Source organism: Caretta caretta, chromosome 17 (genome assembly GCF_965140235.1).
Source record: "Caretta caretta isolate rCarCar2 chromosome 17, rCarCar1.hap1, whole genome shotgun sequence".
Taxonomy (NCBI): domain Eukaryota; kingdom Metazoa; phylum Chordata; order Testudines; family Cheloniidae; genus Caretta; species Caretta caretta.
The window spans coordinates 23,119,919-23,141,435 of record NC_134222.1 but is presented as its reverse complement, the minus strand read 5'-3'; the positions used below and the strand labels follow the sequence as shown (position 1 = coordinate 23,141,435).

The window sequence follows — 21,517 nt, the reverse complement described above, 5'->3', positions numbered from 1 at the left end:
CACCTGGTCACTCCTGGAAATAAGTAATACACATTCTTGGGTGACAGAAAGCTTATGCTCAAATAAATTGGTTAGTCTCTAAGGTGCCACAAGTACTCCTTTTATTCTTGGCATTAGGGAAAATGGCGCCCTAGGCGAACTTAGCAGGGCGTGGGGTGGATCCAAGAGATTGACAGTGACCCTCCTCCCCACCCGACCCCAAAGGGCTGTTATCCTACAGCACTCAGGGTGCTGTGACAGGGTGAGGGGCTGGTTAGCATGGAGAGGCTGGATTAGGGGGGCAGCTCAGGGAGGTGGGAGGCCCCAGCACTCACCTCCAGAAAGGTTCCCTTCATGTACATCATGCACAGAGATGTTTTCCTGCAATCTCCATCCCCCACGATCAAGACCTTCAGCTCCCTCTTCCTGGAGGAGGCAGGTGGGCTCTCGCTTTCCTTGGTGGTCCGGGGGCTCACGCTGGGGATGGACTCGTTTGCTACCGCCATGTGTGAGGTGGGCAGACAGACCCCGGCGTGGGGGCAGGGGTGTGAGCTCCCTCTACAGCAGCAGCAGCCCTGGGGGAGCAGGCAGCATCTCTGTCAGGTCAACTCCCGCTGAGGCTCCTGCTGTGGCTGGGGGTTGCTGCTCTCTGGGGCACAGGGCTGAGGAGGGCAGGAAAGGGGCCAAACTGGTCTGGCTCCCGGCTCAGCCGGAGATTGGCTGAGGTGAACATGCTTGAGCTGCCTTCCGCAGCTGCCCCAGCTCTGTTCCCTGCAGAAGGGTGACAAGACACCCTACCATGCCACCCTTCCTTCTGTGCTGCTGCTGGTGGCGGCTCTGCCTTCAGAGCTGGGTGCCTGGCCAGCAGCCGCCACCCTCCGAGTGCCCAATCCTCCTCCCCACACATGGATCCCATGGGCATGGACAGCCCCCTGACCATGGAGCCACCCTGACCACTGCACCCTGGGTGGTTGCCCACCCACAAATCCAGCCCTGCTCACTGACTTTCAATGAGTTCTGTGCTCCTATGAAACTCGTGACCTTTGGAAAATCCCTTCCCCACATTTTTGCTTATTTCCATGTGAGTGTCTGACTCCAGTCCAGCAAGCAACAGCCCTTAAAGGAGACAGCCCTGGGTCTGTGTCCTCTTCCCCGAAGCACGTGGCCAGGGAGAGCTGGGGGCAGAGCCCTGATTCTCAGGCTGAGGAGTGGCTTCGCCTGCTGTGGGAGCGGAATAGACCCCTGCCTCACAGGCTCTCTCTCTGGGTATTGTATCAATAGCAGGTAGCCCATAGTTTCCTCTCCCAGCATCCCAGCCTCTCCGCCACGAAACATGAGAAAGGACTGGTGGCCCAAAGAGTTATTTTTGGTGCAGTTGACAGCAATGGGCCCATGCCAACAACCCTATGCTAGGGCCCTGATCCAGCACCCACTGAAGTCAATGGAAGATTGTCTGTTATCAACTGGCTTTGGACTAGGACCTACTTGCACATGTGGACAGTAATCCAAGGTACTGATTAAAGGGCCCCTCAGGCCACTGCTGCAGCTACCCAGATGTCTTCAGACATGCAGGCCTGGCTTTTAAATCCTGCTAGGCCATTGCCGAAAATTCCCTCATAGGAACCTGCAGACCCCTAAGACTGTGGGGCAATGAACCAGGCCAGGTCTGGCAGCCCAACTCCCCCAAGGCAGGAAGGCTGAGAATACTGGGAATGGATCTACACAGTACGGTGCCCATGAGAGCACAGCAGAGAGTAAGTGGCACAGAACAGAAAGATACCAACTGGGGCCACCACTTTTTAATATGCCTTTTTACTCCAAAGCTTTAATCCCTGCTAATGAGCAGTAGAGTGGGTGTTTATAAAAATCCTTCTGGATTTCTCCAACTCTCTGACTTCTGGAACTGTGCATGAGTCTAAGAGCAAAACACACTGAAAAGTTAATACGGATCTGAGGCATTTATTCTCCCCGGAGCTGCTACATCTAGATACTGCAGATTTTGCAAATGATTGTTCTGATTATGAATATAACTAAATAAAGTCAACACAAAGCATGAGTGCCTAGCAGAGATTAGCTCAGAAAGTGCATGGAAAAAAAGAAAAGAGGAAGTTGTCCTATTTTGGATAAACATGATACTTCCCCCTCCGAGTTGGGTGTGAGGTTTGGCCATGACACACTCAGACCCTTTTCCCTCCCTTTGTGGAGCAGGGGTTGGCCTCACTGCAGACGGGAGGGTGGGGAAGGCGTGACTAACAGTAAGTTGCTGGTTTGATGAGGATGGCAGAGGCTTGGCAGTTTCCGTTACAGAAACTACCCCAAGTGATGCTCCCTTTGACGTTCAGTCGAGCAGAATAACAAGCTGAGTACCACCAGCCCCCACCATAGTTAGATGCACAATTTCCACCATAAGTGTCTTGATCCAGGTCTTTAGCCGTGAACTTCATGTTGTCATGCACAGTGCTAGGATTGTTTGAAGTCATGGCATCCCCTGCAGTCCCAGTGTAAGAGCCCAGCCTCAGCCTGTAGCCTTTGGTCTCGTCTTCCAGACCGAAGAGGTTGTAGTCTGCGTATTTCATGGTGCCAGATGAATCATGGATGACAAACCTGACCTGGTAGACCTTCTGCTTGGCGATCTGATAGATGTACTCCGTCCCCAGCCAGTACTCATTTTGCACGTTGCCAAAGCCGTACTTGTAGGTGCTCCAGGACTCAGCCCAGGTGATCTGTGTGTCATGCCGGTTCCGCTGGAGGACCGTCCAGCCCTCGCTGGTGCTGTTTAAGTCACAGTAAACGACAATCTGGTGGAGTCCTGTGGGCTGGATGATGAAGATGCCGCTGACCCTGTTCCAGGTTATCTCACTGCAGTCCTTGGGCCAGACTGTGCACAAGAGAGAGAGATTGCTTTCAGTGAACCCCGTGGAACAGATCCCTGCTCAGCTCTTCCCACCCTGGGTCAGTAAGAAAGGGCCCCTCCGGTGTGTCACAGACATCAGCGTCTGCACTGATACCCGCATGCTTTGCCAGCCCATTGTCAAAGAGGCTTCAACTCTGGATGCAGACACTGAGCCCGAATCTGCTGGCACAGCCCTGGCGTTAGGTCCTGCCACACACTCCAGGGCACTTTACTCTCTAACTAGCTACTTTACACGTGCACACATAGGTTTCCCAGGAGACAAACAGGCCCCTGTTCATACTCTGCAGGGGCTTTTGGGGAGGTGTTTAACACGGCAGCCACGATGTGTGGGACACTGCAAGCTAACAGCACCGTGTGTCCTGTGGGGTGACTGTGTCTTACAGCAGCGGCTTCTGTACCCCTCAGCTCTCAGCAAACTGCTGTGCCAAGGGCTCTTCAACACGGCCTGTGTGCTGAGGCCACGGACACCAGCTGCCAGGGAAAGGAGGGGTCTGTGGCGTCAAGGGATCTTGACTTCAAATTTTGGCTGTAAACTCCCCACACCTGTAGTAGTGAGGGACACAGCCCAATGGGTCACAGCCCTCGGTCCTGGATCCCCCACAGTGGTGCCGCTTTTCCTGCAGAAAGATCATGATCCAAAGCTTCTCCTCTGCAGGACACGTTACAGCCTGTGTGTATCAAGCCCTTCCCCCACCCCCCACGCTGAAATCTGCCGCCAGAGTTTCTGCCCCTAGGGGCCTGTATAATCCCTCAGGCAGTGCATCCCCATGCCTTGGTATGCCCTGCAGGTAGAAGCTGTGTGAATAACTCTTGTTCTTGCATCTCATTTCTGCGGGGCGTGGACAGGTAAAGTAGGGGATACTCTTACCGTGGGCCTCTGGTAACTGCGGGTCACTGTCTCGGCTGTGCCGCAGGCTCCCTTTCCCCTGATCTGTAGGGACAGGAATTGGGAGATCTGAGTGACATGAGGGGTTTTCGGAGACTCTCCTGAGCACCAGCTCCACAGCAGGAGAGTGTTAGCAGTGCATTTGGCTCCCCTTCTCATCCCGCCCGCCCCCTGCCCCGCTCGGGCCCGCGCTGCACCAGTTCCACTCCTCCATGCCCCTCTGCTGCCAAGGCAACCAGCACCTTCTGGCTTTGTCCTGCTGCTCCCTGCACTGCAACGGCCCAGCCCCTGCGCGCCCCCCAACCGCCCTCCCCCCTCCAACTGCCAAAGAGCTCAGCGTGGTTTGAATGTAGAGCTACGGCTGGATGTAATTTCTCCCAGTGGCTTCAGGCCTCCATAATCCCCAGGCAGACAGTGAGTGAAGTTCTGGGGCCCCAGGGCTGGCAGGACCCCTAGGGCCAGGGGTGAGAGCTTAAAAAGCAGACACATGACACACCTGCCTTCAGGTCCTTTGGGTGGATGTTCCGGATTGCACGGGTGGGTCCCTTTAAGATGTTCAGATTGTGTATTTCCAGGGTGAAAACTGGGGCTGACAGGGCCAGCAGGCCAGTGAGGAGCAGGAGACGAGGGCACCGGGCAGCTGCAAAAGGGAAGAGCTGGCGAGAAGCTGGGAACACAAACCCGCCGTTCAGGAGCCGCGACTCCCAGTTCCCTCTGCCAGGGAACGGCACAACCCAGAGCTGGGACTGCTGGAACCTCCTGCCTCGCCCAGCACAGACTGGCACCTCCGCCCTCGCCTGTCAGTCTGGCTGGGCAGCCGGCCATTGGCCAGGCATGCACGGGGCAGAGAGGAGACACTAGGAACTGGCCCCATTGGGACAGAAACACCCAGGAGGGGGGCGGATCCAAGGGAGCTTGGGATTCGCCCTGGAGAAATGTTCCCACTCTGCTTGCCGCAAAGAGACACCCCTGTACCATGGAAATGACCGGGAGAGTAGGTGAGAAAAAGGGAAAATGGGGATCAGGGTGGGGGGGCCCTATAGGGTGGGCACTGGGGAGGCACTGAGCGTCCCAGGGAGGGGGATCATGGGGGTGGGGGCGCTAGGTGGACACTCACCGCCCCGGGAGGTGGGGCTGAGGGGGGGAGACTGGCCAGGGGCACTCAGAGCCCCAGGAGGTGGGTGGGGGAAGGGCGCACAGAATTTCAGGAATTCCCTGGCAGTGAAGAGCTGTTGGCGGCAGGGAGGAGCCAGCCATGACATTCACCAGTTGGGATCTCTGGCTGGGCTAGTGGCTAGGGGGACCCATGGCCAAGCTGCAGCGGAAGGTAACCTGCAGGAAATGCCTTGGCCTCTGCTCCTGCTCGGAAGGGCCTGGGCCAGACAACGACCCCCAGCGCAGTGTCCCAGCTCCCTGCCCCGCACCTGCACGGCACGGCCCCTTCTCTATAGGGCGGTTGGCATGGACGTTAGTGCTGCTTCCTCCATCCCCAAAGGCCTCTAACCCAGCTGGCAACCCCTGCCGTTCAGTAGGCCACATTGCCCTGCTGTGACATACCGGGGTGGGGGGCCTGTCACACAGCTGGGGAGTTTAACCCGGCTGCCGTAGACTCTGTCTCCCTGGAACAGGTGTCTCTGCTCCTCTGAGTCTCAGCCCAGGTGTCTCTCTGCCCTTCCCCCTAGTCGCCCCCAGGCGAGGTGGGAGCGCCCCGCGTTGAGTTCCAGCCCCACATTCGGACCCACAAGTGCTGGTGGGTTCCAATCCCAGCTGAACACGCCCACTCAGCCCGAGTGCGGAGCAGAAGGGCCCTGTGCTGCCCCACAGACCCTCTGGCTCTCTGAGCCCACTCTTACCCATTGCCTCCCCGCAGCACGGCTGTCCCAGGCTGAAAGCTGCTGCTCTGTGCAGATAGGCCGTCTAGATGGAGGCAGCACGTGGCTGGCACTTATAGCTCCTGCCGAAGGAGGGGCAGGTGCTGCTACGGACTGCTCCCCCAAGCCCTGTCCTGCTGCGTGCTGGGGATGCTGCCTACTGTGGAGCTGTCAGGTGTCTTGAACTGGAATTTGTTTGGAAAGAAACTGTGCTAAGGAGCCTTATCAGCCCGAGCAGAGAGTACCTGGGAGCCTGCCTGGTCGGGCGGGTCTGGTACAGCATCTCCCCAGATAAGGCTCTTCCCTGGACCTGGAACGATTCCCTCCGAGGTAACACACGGGGCAGCCAGGGCAGGGCACGGCCTGCTCCCCTGGAGCGTTAGGGCTTTCAGGAGTCAGAGGTGCCAGGGGAGCAGGTTGTGGTTGTACGTTAAAGCAGCGAAGAAAGTTGGGGGGCAGAGGAATTGGGTGCTGTGGTCCCCTCACGTCTTGGGCCTGTTTGGAGGCAGAAGTCACTGTCCCTTTTATCCATGGAGTGCTCAATACCCCCTTCTCATGTAGTCCTTGGCGTTGGGAGAGGGAGCATGTTCCCAGCTGTAGGGTGTTCGGCCAGGACTCATGGACCCCTATTCCAGGATGGGGGAGTGAGCTGGGAGAGAGGTCTCCATGTACCCTGCAATTGTCAGTGGCTTCTGGATTCCTCTGGGAAAGGGTTAACCAGGGGGTTAGTTTCGTCCACACTTGGCTTTCTTGGCAGTGCTGGACTCTGCTGGCGGGGAGGGGTCCATCTCGCACCCTTTCACCTGGCAGGGAAAGTGCCCCAAAGGTTAGGATGTTCTCACAGGCTGTCGTAGTTACTGTGACCTTGGCAGGGAGGATTGGTGGCTTGTGGGGCATCGGATACCCCCCTTCCTCCTAGAGCTGTGCCGTAACCAGAACATCGCCCCAGGGGGAGAGGGCTTTGGGAGCCCTGGGCGCCTTGGAGCCAGGGCTTCTCTCAGCAGCCTGGAAGCCCAGGTGACCCATCAGCCTGTTGGAGAGGTGGGCAGGCGGGTGAGCTGGCCTAATCCCCAAATTGTCCAAATCGACGTGTTCCCGCGAAACGTTTGGATTTTGACACGCTGCCAACTTCTGAGGCAAAAACGGCTCCACTGGCACATTCTGACCAGTGCTTCTCCCGACCGCAGAGCTGCCCCTGCATGTTTGCTGAGTGTGGAATCAGAACGGACTTGACCCAGGCGTTTGTACTCTGGGACGCCATCTCAGGCCAGCTCCCCCAGTGTCCCCACGCTCACATTCTCCTCGTGGTGACATCTGACCCTGGGGAAATGAAAGGACTCTGCGGGTTGTTTCCAGCAGCGTGAGCTTTAGCTGTAGGCTTCTGTCCCCAGCCATGCCACGAAGGAATCTGTCTGGCTAGGCTGGGCGTCCTCCCTCATATGTGGTCAGAGGTCACACAGGCCCTGCCAGTGACTAGGTGGCAGTATCTTGCCCTGGGAAAAAACAGACACCTACCGTGTGCTCACCCCAGAGATGTCTTTCTTTCTGCAAACTGAAGAGGCCTCTCTCCTGTAGCCGCAGCAGAGGCTGTGAGGAGGCCAGCAGGCCCTGTGGTCCCTCTCAGATTGGGGGAGGGCCTGACCAGTAGCTTTAAAGGCCAGAAGACCCCACAGAACAGGTGGGGAACAGGACTGGGACGTTCCGTTGCTGTTCCATGGTTCCTTTGTCCTCAGCTGAAGAAGAAACTAAGCTCTGAAGCAAGGCTGCAGACTGCCCTGGCCATGGGGCTGACCCAGTGTTCACCAGAGGGGGGAGAAGGAACAGTCACACTGGTGGGCTCCTTCTTCTAAAAAGAAAAAAATCAGAGCATGTTTTCACATTTGACTTTTGACTCCCCAGCCAATGGGTGTAAAAAGTCAGCCTAGAATGCCCGGCTCCTGCTGGCTGCTCCGATGGAGACTCCACTTCCCCTCTCCTCCCCGTAAGGCAGGGGAACTGCCAGCCACTGCCTGTTACTCTCTGCATCCAGCAGAAACACTCCTCTGCTTCCTGCTGCCCTCTCCTCTGCTGAGGTCCCACATCCCCTGCTCTGGGATCCTCTCTGCTATGGGGCCAGATATGAGGGGAGGTCTGTGCCCTCAGACCCTGGGGCTCTCACACAGAGCTGGGGGAGCTGCCATGATTCCCCCCATCTGCCAGCCCCAGCACTGTCCCCTGTGCACAAACCCCAGCCTCCAACATCTCCCTGAGCCTCCCTCCTGCCCCTCTTAGCCTCCTTCCTGTCCCCATCCCCCTGTACCGCCCTCAGCCGCCCTTGGCCCCCCATACTCCCTGCCCCCTCAACCTTCCCCCACATTCTCCTGCCGCCGGCCCCCACATGCCCCTGCAACTCCCTAAGCCACTCTCATGTCCCACGCGATCACCTGCCAACCCCTCAGTCTCCCCCCGGCCACATCCCCTCACAGTTCCCAGTCCCCGTGCGCCATCCAGCCCCCTGAACCCTGGCGTCAGCCAGGCTGCCTGTGGGCTCAGCTTCAGCCTCCTCGAGCCCCGCGTGAGGTGGCAGCCAGCGTCAGGAGGGTAGCCTGCCTGCCTCATGCAGACAGAGCATGGGCATGTGGCGGCCCTCACGCAGGCCTCAGCCCCCTGGCAGCAGTGGGAGATGGCGGCCGTTTTGATGAAGGGACAATTGGTGAGTTGGTGCCTTTGGCCATGTTTCCATGGGACAGGTGAGAAGCCCCCACAATCCCGAGTCACCATCAGAGCGCGAGGGCGGCCGCTGCTGCCCCTGCTGTGCATGCGGTCGGCCCAGCACGCCCAGCTCACCCCCCATCTCCTGGCCGCTCCTGGCCCAGGGCTCTGTCTCCATGCCCCGAGGGGCAGGCGTGGAGGGCCCAGGAGCCCAGCAGCAGGCGTGTGTCCCCTGCTCAGCCAACTGCAATCAGACAGGGCAATCAGCCAGAATCCATTGGAAGCTGCTTTACTTGTTTGTTGGGGCAGCCAGAATTAATGGGGCAGGCAGCAGCTGGCATTCGGGGTGTGCGGGAAGGGGGCAGCATGAATTGCACGCGGGAGAGTCGTTTGTTGTTTGCTTGAGGGCACAAATTCCCCTTCACCCCAAAACCTGGTCCCCAAATGATCAGACTGGAGCACATCGCACTAAGCAAACTGGTGCGACATGCAACGAAATAAAGGTGTCCCATCTCGTGTCCTTTGTCACACATTTCAATGGATTGTGCCCTGTGCTGGCAGGTTGCAAGGTTGAGAGGCGTGCATCCAGGTGAACCGTCTGGGTGCTTTTTTCCAGAACTATATGGACATGGAGCTGCTCCCTCCAATGCACCAGTTCCTGCCCCCTGCATCCCAGCCAGAGAGCTGGGACACAGAAAGCAACTGCCTTGACAGTCACTGAATGAATCCAGTTTGATCCTCTTCCCTGTGGTCCAGATGCAGCAACAGCACAGTCTCGCTCCAGCCTACCCCACTCAGGTATCTCCTCACCTGGCTGTGACCTGTAGGGACAATTGCGGGGGCGGGGGGGCAGGGGAGGGAGTGTGTTCAGTCTCTGTAACCCCACGTGCAAAGCAGGGGGTTAGTGATACCAAATGGAACTGAAAGTCCGAGGGGGGCGGGGAGAGGGGTTCCCACCTGGTGTGTGGGTTTGCTGAAAGGCGCCTACAAAACATTGGACCTACCCAGGGCTTAAAGACAGAGCTGGAAGTCCTGGGTTCTTCTCCCTAGAGCTGAAAACACTGTGAAACTGGCATCGGTGGGCACCATAGAGCTGGTGCTGTGGGTGGTGAAAGACAGCGTACAGGGTGCAGCAGCCCCCTAGCCAGTGAAGTCACTAAGAGCGGGACTCACTCCGGGCTGGAGGCCCCTCAGAGCATGGCATCGCAGAGCATGGAGCAGCAGCGGTGCTGAGCAGAGGCAGAGGCATCCCTGGCCTGCCCCTTCTCTCCCTGGCGAACCCCCCCTTCCCACCACAACACCCCCTGGATTCTCGAACTCTGCACAGCTTGGCCAGTAAACCGGGTGTGGGGACAGCAGAGGGAAAATGGAAGGGGTGCGCCAAAGGGGCATTTGTCCATTGGACTCTCACCCCAAGGTGGGAAACTGAGGCAAGGGGCTGCTGCCCAATGTATTGTAGGGCAGGCGTTTCACTCAGTTCACAGACTGCTGAGTCATTCTTGTGATTTCGCCAATTCATGCTGCGTTTCTTTCTCCTCTAAATAAAAGTTCTCATGTGTTAGACACAGACTCAGATCTTGCGATGCGGGAAGAGCTGCCTGTTAGGGGCGTGGTGGTCAGTTTCCCAGATTTCTGGGTGGGGCGGTCCAGCTGGTTCTGGTTTGCAATGCTAAGAGGAGCCCCGAGATCCTGACTCCAGTCCTTGTCGCTGCCAATACCACCTGGCACAAGCGTTACACCCCCATCACGTTCTGCACAACCCCCATTCCTGCCATTTCCTCTGGTTTGATCCTCTCCATTTAGTGCGTCCTTTGTCTGGAAGGCCGATGCAGAGTCCTGCTGATAAATTAAATCCCTGGCTCACACCTGCCCAACTTCAGAAACATTGGCGTCCTCAGGAAGGAGGGAGGGAGCCCAGGAAGTCTGGTATCTGCAGTAAATAAAGAATGGGCAGACGTTCCGTTGGGGCTCCCTCCCTGCCCACAGGCCAGGCTTGAGGCCAGCAGCTGAAAAAGCAAGATAAGCTGGGGTGTGGAGTGGCGCTTTCTCCATAAAGGGATGGAGCCCTGGCTCTGGTTTCTGATGTGGAAGTGGGATGCTTCAGGTTGCTAACTCGTCCGCTCAGCTGCAGCCTCGGGATGGGTGAGTTTTATTGAAATGCCCAGCATTTCACGCAGCCTGGAGATATAGGGCCAGAGCCCGGTGGCGGGCACCAGAGGGCCAGGCGGTGTGGGTACGTGGGGGAGGTGCAGTGGGCAGGGCATTCTGTCCTGCCCCTGTGGGACACCATGTGCCCTGAGTGCCTGGGCACAGGAAGGAACGTACCCATACAGACGCAGTAACTACCGCACAGAAAGGGGCAGCCTGCACTCCTCTCAGTGCCGCCCCTGAGCCCGGGCAGGTGCACAAGGGGGAGGGGAGTCTTGGTGCATCCTCTGCTTTCCTGAGCCTGGCTGGCCGAGGCACAAGGGACGGGGCACAGTGAAGTACACGCTGCTTTTCTTTTGAAACGGAGCAGCATTTCCCCCAGCAAGTGCATGCTGCAGCATGAGCCTGGCTAGCTAGGAGTCTGGCAGTGCCTCCTGGTTGGTAAAGAGTGCCTCTGGGGTTATGGGGTACCAGGAGCCTGGCAGGGATCCCTTGCTCAGCACTCTGCTGGACCCTAGGCAGGAATTCTCTCTCCATGCCCCAGGTACCTTTGGGCATTGGGGCCAAAGTACTTTAGAACAAAAAGGAACTAACATAAGCCATGTTTTAAAAATGGGGAAACTGAGGTTTGAGCAGTGTAATGAGGTTTCCAAGGCACAGGTAGAACTCAGGCCCTCTCTGTCTTAGACCAGCATCCCTCCCCTCCCACCGCACCGCACTGCCCGTCTACTATTACACTGTGTTAACGACTGCTAGCTGGTAGCGTCCCCTCTCCTCTGGGTCGTCAGGAGTAGGTGAGGCGTGTTTTCAAGGATGAGTGACTCCAGATTGTTATTTCACTTCAATTCTAAACGTAATTCTGGCTTGTCAGACTCACTGAAATCCTTCTCCGCTAAAGCTTTTACCCTTTGCCTGCCATGGGGTTACGCATCTCTCTTCTTTCTCATAATGATGCCTGAGATTGCTGGCAGCGTGTCACTTGGGCTGTGACATTGTCTGAAGAATTTGGGTTCCATCTCCAGAAAGAAGGTGTTTCCAATTAAATCTGTCTGTGGATCATGTCTGGGCAAAGTGACAGGTTTCAGAGTAGCAGCCGTGTTAGTCTGTATCTGCAAAAAGAAAAGAAGTACTTGTGGCACCTTAGAGACTAACAAATTTATTTGAGCATACAAGCTGTCAGCATAGTCTGTGTGATATGTAGATTGTAATGGATTTTTTACCTTCAATCCTTTTGGTATGATGTCCATCTGTTTGCATTTGGAAAGGAAGATGATGTCTGTCTGTATCTGTATGAGTTTTTTCATGAAGTTTCATGAAGTTTATTTCATGCTCAAATAAATTTGTTAGTCTCTAAGGTGCCACAAGTCCTCCTTTTCCTTCTGGGCAAAGTGTTTCCATTGGAACAGTGTTTTTCTGCTTGTTGTTTACACTTTGTTCTCTAATTCATTTGCACGTTTGTATCACGGTCACATGTGGGGTTAGTTTGGTCACTTGTGGGGTTAGTTGTGGACTTTCTAACTTTGCAACACCACATGAATACAATGGTGACTAACAGAAAGCACTGTGCCAGACTCCGGTGTGGCTTTAGCCTGTTCTGGTTTGACCCCCCACCCCTCCCCGCACCTGCCCTGCCTCACCCAACAACAAAACTGCCATTTTGCAACTGTAATGGGCCAGCAGCAGCCCTGATGAAACTTGGGACCTCTGGAGCTTAACACATAAGCCTCTGCTGTAGGGTTCTCAACCTATTTGCCATTGGGGACTGCATATGCAGCTCTCTGTGTTATGTGGGCTGTGGCCACACAATATGTAATACATGAGCCCATGATAGGTATACTTGGCCGGGGGCCTGCGGGGTGAATCAACCAGTTTCTCTCCAAGAATCTGGATGACTCTGGGCTGCTGATCCCTGCAAGATCATTGTGAATCCCTGCGCTCAGTGCTGAAAGTGGCCTGGGAAAAGCACGTGCAGGGAGGGGGGTTCTATGATAATCTCAGCTGAAATAAATGGCCATGCACTTGGTAGGGCGGCTCTTACAGTGCACCCCTCAGTGAGTTGGCTCCATTTTTAACTCTTCTTGGCTGGGACGGTGGCCCCCGGCGACTCTGCCAACTTTAAGCCTGGCCTGAGCTGGGCACACAGAACAGCTGCAGTGTCAGCAGCATGTCCCCCTCTGGGCTGCTGGCCTGCAGTGCAGGGGGTAGCATGCCTGGTGTGTGGCACACAGCAGCTCTGTGCCCTGGGCACCTCTTACCTGCTGGAGCCTGCCCAGCTGCTGTCTCTGTGCGTGGGTGAGTGGGCCCTGCCCTCCGGCTGGCGGTAGTGACTGTGGACAGGGTGCAGCTGGGACAGAGGGGGTTGCTCCGAGCTTCGCTCAGTGCAGCAGGCACCAGGAGCATGGACTCAGCCACACGCGGGGCTTAACACTGGGGCCTCTCCAGGCCAGCGAGGGTCACTGCTGCGGAGGTCACTGGAGCCCTGGAGCAGAGAGTGCACGGGACGGGGAGAGGGCTGCTCCCCACCCTGCCTGCTGTGACTGCCCCGTCAGGCATGTGTCCCTCCATGCCAGCTCCCAGACAGTCAGGGGCAGGGGAGATCCCATTCCCCAAAGCCATGGGAGACCCTGGTTGGGAACCTGCCCATGGGACAAATTTCCACCTTGCACCAGCTGTTGCGTACAAATAATGGTACAAATGTAATGCAGTGACTTCCAGGGCAGCCTCCTGCTCTGGCTGTGAGCTCTGGGTCCTGGCCAGCGGCGATGGGCAGGCGGGTGCTGTCTGCTGCAGGAAGCCCAGGGCGCACTGCAGCCTGGACTATGCTCATCCCCCTCAGAGGCTAGTGGGGGGCATGTCCCCCCATTGCTCCGGATGCCTCGGGCGCGGACGCCCAGCAGGGAGGAGGCAGCACTCCCCTTGCAGTGGTGCTCTGAGTGTATCCCTGCAGCGTGGAGAGAGAGGAGTCAGCTGGCTGCTGGCTGAGCTCTTTCCCCACCACTGGGGGCTGCTTCGCCTGCCCTGCTGGCAGGGAGCTCTCCAGCCGGCCCTGCCCGGGACCCGGGAGCCAGGCAGTTGGAGCCACAATCTTTGAATGTTTTTTAGCATTCAGCTGGGTCCCAGCTGTGTGCTAATTGGGCCTACTGCAGAGACGGAGACAGTGGCTGGGCCAGGGGAGAGGTGTGTGTGGGCAAAGTGAATGGTGGGCTTCACCCCGTCTCCAGAGACTTGGGCCAGTACCCCCGAGGCTGAGCCCCTTTGAACATCCAATCATTTCCTGCAGTGCGTACCTGGGAGCTGAGCTCTTGTGAAAATCTGGCCCAGTTGTTGAGCCCTCTGAAAACTCTGGGTAACATTTTCAAGAGTGGCTAATTTGACAGGTTTCAGAGGAACAGCCGTGTTAGTCTGTATTCGCAAAAAGAAAAGGAGGACTTGTGGCACCTTAGAGACTAACCAATTTATTTGAGCATGAGCTTTCGTGAGCTACAGCTCACTTCATCAGATGTATACCGTGGAAACTGCAGCAGACTTTATATACACACAGAGAATAAGTCACTTAAATGTCTAAATCCCGGTGACTTGTAGTGGGCACTTGTGAAACTCTCTCCTGGTCTCATGTCCAGCGGTTTCTGTCCCCAGCAGGGTTCCAGTCCAGCTCTCTCCTGCTTCTGTCTGTCCTGTCCATGACGGCGCTCCTTTCTGTAGCCCCCGTGCAGGGCAACGGGACCCTGGCCCACAGGAAGGTCAAGAGGGGTGAGTAGAGAACCCGTCAGAGAGCTTCTATCATCTGCCATATTCGAGATCAGGGTATTGTGGGCCTGATTCTGCTCCTCTCCCCCATGCCAGTGTCACCCCCATATGCACTTATCCACTGAATGCACCTTCCAGCCACCCCCTCTGCCAGCACTGGGCCCAGAGGGACACCAAGTTCTCCGAAGGGTCAGCAAGGCCGGCCTGGCCTAGTGAGCTCATTACTGTACTCCCATTCGGAGGCCCCCAGCGCCTGGGGATGGGCCAGCGGGGTGGGGGAGGTGCTGCTCAACTGGCTGTTTGCTTTACACAGCTTCATTATCCCTTTCTCCAGTAAAGGCTGCCAAGCCGCCGGCGGAGACTGAAGAGCGTTGGTACCAACCACAGGGCAGAGTGTGGGAACCAGGCACACACTCCAAATTGGCTGGGAGTTCTACACTTAAATCTCACCAACTTCTGTGCTAAGCAAGCTCTATCTGTCCTTTAGGGCTAGCCCAGGCTCACAGCTGGGAATCTCTTGCTCGTGCCTAGAAGCCTTGCCCCTGGAGTCCAGGCAGCGCTGAGCGCCAGTTCCTCCCTCTTAGGGGTTTTCATTCCCTTCTCCCCACACCTCCATCGGCTCTGAGAGCTGCTCAGGGGCTTTCCCAGGCAGGCCGGGGGCTGAGCCAGCTCCCGAGGTGGCACTGAGCCCCTGCCCCCTGCAGTGCTCAGCAGCTCAGCTCAGGAAGGAGGCTTAGCTATGGGGGAGGGGGCCAGAGCTGGTGGGGCACACAGGGGGATTGTCTGGTGGGTATGGGAGCTGAGGGAGTCAGGCTCAAGGGAGGACCCTGGGGAGGGGAGGGGCAGTTACACCAGTATAACCACAATGCTATCATTCTACCAGGATAGTTCAGGACAATTTCCCCCCCCAAGATAAGCCCCTCGATAGGATGTTGTCTGGAATTTTCAGAGGCGTCACAGGGAGTTGGGTGCCTAAATCCCACTGAATTCCAACTGCAGTCGGGTGTCAAACTCCCTTAGGCTCTTTGAAAAATCCCATTTAAATTGTCACCTGTGGGTTTCATAATTAACATTCACTGAGATGGATCTGGCAGTGTCTCCCCCACCCTCCCCAAACTATTTCTTCAGCATTACAGACTCAGGAACGATACAGAGCTTTGGTTTCCACTTGATTCATCTCTTCAAGGTTTCTTCAAAAGCAGCAGAGCAAGAAACTATTATTTTTATTTTATTTATTTTTTTGGTAAAATGAAAGTGTAAGACCTGAAGCCAGATTCTGTGGCCAGGAATGGCCGGGGCAGATTCTGTGTCTGTGGAATTGTGAAATACACAGGACCTGCCTCTAAAAACCCAGGCTCCAGTTACCCCTGGCTGATTTGCTCGAGCTAGCTAGCGTACTCTCTCTCTCTCTCCCCACTCCCCCGGCTCCCTTAACCTGCTGTATATGGTATTGCAGGGTTCCCCAGAGACTGCAGCTACATTCCCAGGGACAGCCCCAGCGGGATCCATGTCATCCAGCCGGAAGGCTCTCCCCCTCGGGTGGTGTGGTGTGACATGGACACCGAAGGCAAAGGCTGGACCGTTGTCCAGAGAAATTCTTACAACACAGAGATCACCTGGAAGGAGTCCTGGAGCACCTACAAGTATGGCTTTGGGAACGTGCAGGAGGATTACTGGCTGGGCAACGAGTACCTGTCCCTGCTCACGCGGCAGAACACCTACAAGGTCCGCTTTGTCGTGGAGGACAAATCCAACAACACCCGCTACGCGGAGTACGACATCTTCAGCGTTGAGGATGAGCCCAGCGGGTACCCGCTGAGGCTGGGCAGGTACTCTGGGGACGGCGAGGACTATCTCACCACCTACCACTCCGGCCTGGGGGGCATACACGACAACATGAAGTTCAGCACAACTGACAAGGATCAGGACCAGGCCAGTGGGAATTGCGCAAGTAGCTACGGAGGCTGGTGGTATGACAAGTGTCAGAACATCCTGCTCAATGGGAAAGGCTACATCTACTGGGCAGGGTTCTGTAAGAGCGGGGAGTGCAAGTCTTCCCTCATCCTGGTTAAGCCAACAGATGTGTGCTGGGTCTGGCAGAAGGAGCCCATCCTCCCTGGGAGCCGGCGCCGCTGAGAAGAGGAGACAATATTGGATCAGACACGGAGCTCCATCTCCCACCTAATCAGTGCAGTCCCTGCAATGCCTCCATTCTGCTCACCCTGTTCCCTGTTGGCTTCTTCACGGTAAATCCCCTGGAATAAACTCTGAGAGCTGACCCTGCCAGGACTTTACATCTGAATCTTGCATGTATTAGGGGTGGTGAGTTTGGGTTCAAAAACCTGGCCTCTGTCTTTTTAATAAATATGGTTATTACATGAGAAAACATTGCAACAGTAATTAATTGCCGATAAACCACTGACAGATTAGCTAGACATGCAACGAAACCACGAGATAAAGATATTGGTGTCCCTCATCAACCCAAGAGGCTAGTCAAAGTTTGGGGCCCTGGGGATGTTCCAGTGGGGAGCAGACATTGGCAATAGAGTCTGGTAATTTCTTTGATGTCTTGTTTATTTACAAGGCACACACAGAGTCCTGCTTCTCCAAACACAGTGGGTGGCAGTAACAGAGAAGAGCCTCCCTGCTTTCAGCTCCAAGCTTCTTTAGCCAGCACCTGGCCCAAAAGCTCTCTATACTCCTCCCAAGATCACACCCTGCTTACAGGCTCTGGTCGGCTTTCCTGCTCTGTCTCCATCCCTTGGCTGCACTGGCCATCTTGTCTTTTTCACACACGCACCTGGTCAGGACGATACTTGGTGGCATCCTCTACCCACCTGGTGCTAGTTTCTGGGCACGTGCCATCATGGCTTGTTCTACATGAGGCCCCCTTACCTGTTGCTTCCAGCTGTCTTAGATGAAGAGTGCATCCTCACAGCCGTGTCACTGAGATTCTAACTCCACCCATAACAAGGTATAATCCAGCTCCTAGCAATGTGTTGATCTGTCAGGCTGACATCCTCTCAGCATCTCTGAGCACTTTCTGCCTGTGTGGCTTCAGTCTTCACTTTAATTAATCACTTTAATAAAAGTTCATTGTGGCCAGATGCTGAACACCGTTAACGCTAACAGCCAGGGGCAGGCAGACCACCCCGAACAGGGAAAGGATGGGCTAAAGAATAACTAGATATATTCAAGTCAGCTGGGCCTGATGAAGTTCACCCTAGGGCAGGGCTCCCAAATTGTGGGCTGCAGCCCAAAGATGGGCCACTGGCAGTGGTGAAGATGGGGGGCATGTGAAGGGGCGTTGTCCGATCCCCCGCAAACTGCATCTTTCCATTCCCCTCCTGACCATGGCCCTTCAGTGCAGCCCCAGGACACACAGCCCTGTCTACTTAGCCTTCCTGACAAAGCCTGCATGGAGAGTGTGCGTAGGGGGGTATTTGTGGGGCAGGTTTGGAAAGAGGGATTTTTTCAGGAGGAGGGAAGCTGAGAGCATCTGATGTGCAGATGGCGGGGACGGGGTTGCTATTTTGCGGTTGGGAGTATCAGGGACCCCTCCCCGCCCCCGTGCACTGAGCTGTCCCCTCCATCTCAGTTGCTGGTGGTGAGGGGGGGCTGTGCTGTTTTGCAGTGAGGGATCGGGGTATCCCCCTCCCCAGGGCACTGATCTCTCCCCTTCCTGCCTCCCATCTCTGCTGTCTATGCTGGGAGCTACCCCCACCCTGCCCATTACAGGCTGCGCTCGGTGCCCTCCCCAGCCAGCCGTCCCTCTCCAGGCTGGAGCATGACACTGCCAGCAGGGCCATCCTCAGCCTGACCCCGGGCAGCCGGCTCGCCCAGCCGTTTTGCTGACTGGGGGCTCCCCTGCCAAATCCAGGGTTCCCCTGCACCATTCCCCACAGCTTGGGGTCCCACCCACACCCTAACTCCCCCCATGGCTACCCCTCTCCTTCCAAAACACCCTGAACTCTTCATAGCCACAGCCCATCTGCTCCCCCTCCCCATGAGCCACCTGTCAGCAGTACCCTCCATATTGGACCAAACTGCTCTAGGTCTCACCCCCACTGCCCCAGGGCCAGGCTGGCACTCTCTGGGGCTGGACCCCAGCTGTGACTGGGGTAACGGGGTCTGCTTCTTTCTCTGCCCTGTCTCTCCCCAGCTGGAGGGAGCTGCAGGAGAACCAGGCCCTGGCGCTGTGGCAATTCCAAGGCTGCACGGAATGTGCTGCTCCTGCCCCTGGGGACGGGCAGCACCAAGGGACCTCAGCCACCTCCCACCAGTGCCCCTGCTTTGGCTCGATCTGGGGGGTGAGGCCAGGGCTTTTGTGGCCCCTGGCTCTGCAAGGGAACAGGTGCTGGGAATTACAGACCAGTCAGCCCAACTTCGAGGCCTCGGAAGCTACTGACCCAACGTAGCGAACACGCCCCTTTGCAAGCCCCTGGAGGAGAACAGGCTGATGAGCAGGGCTGTGGGTCTACAGTGTATAGTGCCCCAGCCTGGGTCTTTCCCCACCTGCCCTCTCCCTCCCCCCACCCCTCCCCATATGCTCCAGGCTCCTCAGCCCTCATCGGTGGCCAGTGAATATACTGGGGGCGGGAGGGAGGAAACGGCCAGGCTCTGCTGCCCAGTGTGCATGGGTCGCTGTTTTTGTCCCGGACCGGGGTGGAGGAGAGGCCTCAGGAGTGGGGGGATCGGAGGGTGAGGTCCCCTCGCACCCTGAGGCAGCGGCTCCTGTCCTGCAGGGCTGGGCCCCGCTCCAGCCCCTGGCGCTTGCGGCTTGAAGACTTGATGTGGTGGGTTACTCTGAATGGGGTGGGGTGGGGTGGGGGGGGTAGCCATCTGATCACTCCAAGAAGACAAGAGGGAAGGGACATCATCTGGAGTACTGTGTCCAGTTTTGGGCCCCACACTTCAAGAAGGATGTGGATAAATTGGAGAGAGTCCAGCGAAGGGCAACAAAAATGATTAGGGGTCTGGAACACATGAGTTATGAGGAGAGGCTGAGGGAGCTGGGATTGTTTAGCCTGCAGAAGAGAAGAATGAGGGGGGATTTGATAGCTGCTTTCAACTACCTGAAAGGGGGTTCCAAAGAGGATGGCTCTAGACTGTTCTCAATGGTATCAGATGACAGAACGAGGAGTAATGGTCTCAAGCTGCAGTGGGGGAGGTTTAGATTGGATATTAGGAAAAACTTTTTCACTAGAGGGTGGTGAAACACTGGAATGTGTTACCTAGGGAGGTGGTAGAATCTCCTTCCTTAGAGGTTTTTAAGGTCAGGCTTGACAAAGCCCTGGCTGGGATGATTTAACTGGGAATTGGTCCTGCTTCGAGCAGGGGGTTGGACTAGATGACCTTCTGGGGTCCCTTCCAACCCTTATATTCTATGATTCTATGACACTGGCGGGTCCCCAGCCCTGAGTAACACTCCAAAGTGCAGATGGGATGCTGCTGCCAGGGCCAAAAGGGTGAGGGGCCCGGGGGGTGGAGGGGGGCTTGTTCCTGGGGGAGCCATAGGGAAGTGGAGCAATTGAGGACGGAAGAAGGGGGTTGGTGGAGCTGGGAGCCTTTGGGCTGCTCAGTAGGGTAAATGGACATGAGTGTTGGGGCAGCAGAAGAGGGGTGGTGGAGTGGCAGGGGGCACAGGGCAGGGGTGAAGAAGGGGGTGAGGGGAAGGAAGTGGTTGGGGATGGTGAGGAGTGGGAGGGTTAAGAGGTGGGGTTATTGGGGAATAGGGCAGGGGAGGGTGTGGGGGCTGTGAGACTTTGGTGAGTGGGGGAGGGTCTGGGGAGGGTGATGTTTTATGGGGGTGTTTGGACGATTGTGCAATGGGTAGGTTTTTCGGGGAGCTGGGGTTGGAGTGGTGAGGAGATGTGATGGGAGGGAGGGGGTCTGACAGGAGGTTTGGGGGGTTGGATTTATTTGGGGTTTTGGGGTGAGTTTAGTTAGAGAGGGGGTGGCAGGGTTGGATGGATTGAAGTGGGTGGCTGGGGGGTTATTTGGGGATTAGATGGGGCGGTGGGAGGGGGTTTAAGCAGAGGTGGGTGGGAGTTGGGCAGGTGGGTTGGGGGACTATAGCAGGGGTTGACTGGGGGCGGAGGGAGTGGGCCATTTGGGGGCCCGTGGTGGGGGGGTTGGGTGTGCACTGAGGAGGGGGGTTAATTGGGGGTCTGTGCGGGGTTGGGTGTGGGCTGAGGAGGGGTTGGGGGGTCTGTTTTTGGGGGTTGGCTCTGGGCTGAGAAGGGGGGTTATTCGGGGGTCTGTGGAGAGAGTCCAGAGGAGAGCAACAAAACTGATCAAAGGCCCTGTGAGGAAAGGTTAAAAAGATTGGACGTGTTTAGTCCCAAGAAAAGCAGGCTGAGGGGGAACCCGACAACGATCTGCAGACACAGTCAGGGCTGTTGGAAGGAGGAGGGGGACTGGGTGTTCTCCATGGCCACAGAAGGCAGGACAAGAAATAATGGGCTGAATCTGCAGCAGAGGAGGCTTAGGCTCGATATTGGGGAACTCTGTAACTCTAAGGACAGGGACGTGTCAAACAGGTCGCCAAGGGAGGCGGTGGAGTCCCCGTCGCTGGAGGTGTTTAAGGACAGGTTGGACGCTTGAGCTTTACTTGGGCCTGCCTCAGTGCAGGGAACTGGACTAGACAACGTCTCCAGGACCCATCGAGCCCCATAGGTCTACACTTCTCTTTCAGGAGCTAGGGGATTGAGCATCAGAACCATTTCCTGCCCCCCACCCCCTTCTTCTGACGCTCGTTTATAAAGCCACAGCAATTCTCGGCGGGGAGGTTGTGACCCAGCAACGCCGCCTGGAGACAGAACAGGAGCTTCGCTGCCAGTACCAGGGTGAACGTTCAGGCTCCAGGCCAGCCCTGCCCTGTTCAGGGTTTTCCAGGGGGGATGGGACGCAGCAGCGGGGGCAGAGAGAGGGCTCAGAGTGGCAGTTTGTGGTTAGCGAGAGATGAACTCTGCCGGTGCAGCAGGGTGCTCATGTGGCCCAGAACTGCTCCTGAAGCCGTCTGGCCCAGGGTGGGGTTTAAACACCCCATCAAAGGGGGTTGCTGTTGCCTTTGGAATGCCCCAGATGACGCCAAATAACAGGATTTTCAAAAATCTACCTGGTAAAGACGCTTCAGCTGCTCCTGCCATGGGGCATCTTCCCTCCCCTCTGCAACACCCCCAGGGTCCCTGCACCTGCTTTATTCCTTCTCTGCCATCTCAGCATGTTCCTCCCAATGGCACCAAGCCCGTGCATTGCTGAGCACCCTTAAATCCTACT

The 21,517-nt window shown here is 56.6% G+C and overlaps 2 protein-coding genes across 5 annotated transcripts; one reads left to right on the top strand and one right to left on the bottom strand.

Moving 5' to 3' along the window:
• Nucleotides 1–1,922: 1,922 nt before the first annotated feature.
• LOC125623933 (fibrinogen-like protein 1-like protein) lies at nucleotides 1,923–5,777 on the bottom strand. Its single transcript, XM_048824089.2, has 4 exons — nucleotides 5,633–5,777; nucleotides 4,276–4,419; nucleotides 3,762–3,824; nucleotides 1,923–2,857 (listed from the first exon to the last, which is right to left on the bottom strand). Exons 1-4 carry the CDS (start codon nucleotides 5,634–5,636, stop codon nucleotides 2,229–2,231), a joined length of 840 nt encoding a protein of 279 aa, XP_048680046.1. The 5' UTR covers nucleotides 5,637–5,777; the 3' UTR covers nucleotides 1,923–2,228.
• On the top strand, nucleotides 4,418–16,622 carry LOC125623934 (fibrinogen-like protein 1-like protein). 4 transcript variants are annotated; one of them, XM_075120832.1, is made up of 4 exons: nucleotides 4,418–4,777; nucleotides 8,958–9,139; nucleotides 14,129–14,239; nucleotides 15,693–16,622. In XM_075120832.1, the coding sequence occupies exons 3-4, from the start codon at nucleotides 14,170–14,172 to the stop codon at nucleotides 16,370–16,372; spliced, it is 750 nt and encodes a 249-aa protein (XP_074976933.1). In that variant the 5' UTR covers nucleotides 4,418–4,777; nucleotides 8,958–9,139; nucleotides 14,129–14,169; the 3' UTR covers nucleotides 16,373–16,622. The 4 variants fall into 4 exon arrangements, with proteins under 4 accessions (XP_074976933.1, XP_074976932.1, XP_048680049.1 ...); XM_075120831.1 differs by having other exon boundaries at nucleotides 14,126–14,239; XM_048824092.2 differs by lacking the exons at nucleotides 4,418–4,777; nucleotides 8,958–9,139 and adding an exon at nucleotides 10,321–10,483.
• The last annotated feature ends 4,895 nt before the right edge of the window (nucleotides 16,623–21,517 follow it).

Excerpts from the sequence above, each read along its gene's own strand:
- LOC125623933 (XM_048824089.2), bottom strand. Across the intron at positions 3,825-4,275 it reads CCCAAAGGACCTGAAGGCAG|ATCAGGGGAAAGGGAGCCTG; the intron begins GTGTGTCATGTG and ends CTGTCCCTACAG. Across the intron at positions 2,858-3,761 it reads GCAGTTACCAGAGGCCCACG|TCTGGCCCAAGGACTGCAGT; the intron begins GTAAGAGTATCC and ends TCTTGTGCACAG.
- LOC125623934 (XM_048824091.2), top strand. Across the intron at positions 14,240-15,692 it reads CCACAGGAAGGTCAAGAGGG|GGTTCCCCAGAGACTGCAGC; the intron begins GTGAGTAGAGAA and ends ATGGTATTGCAG.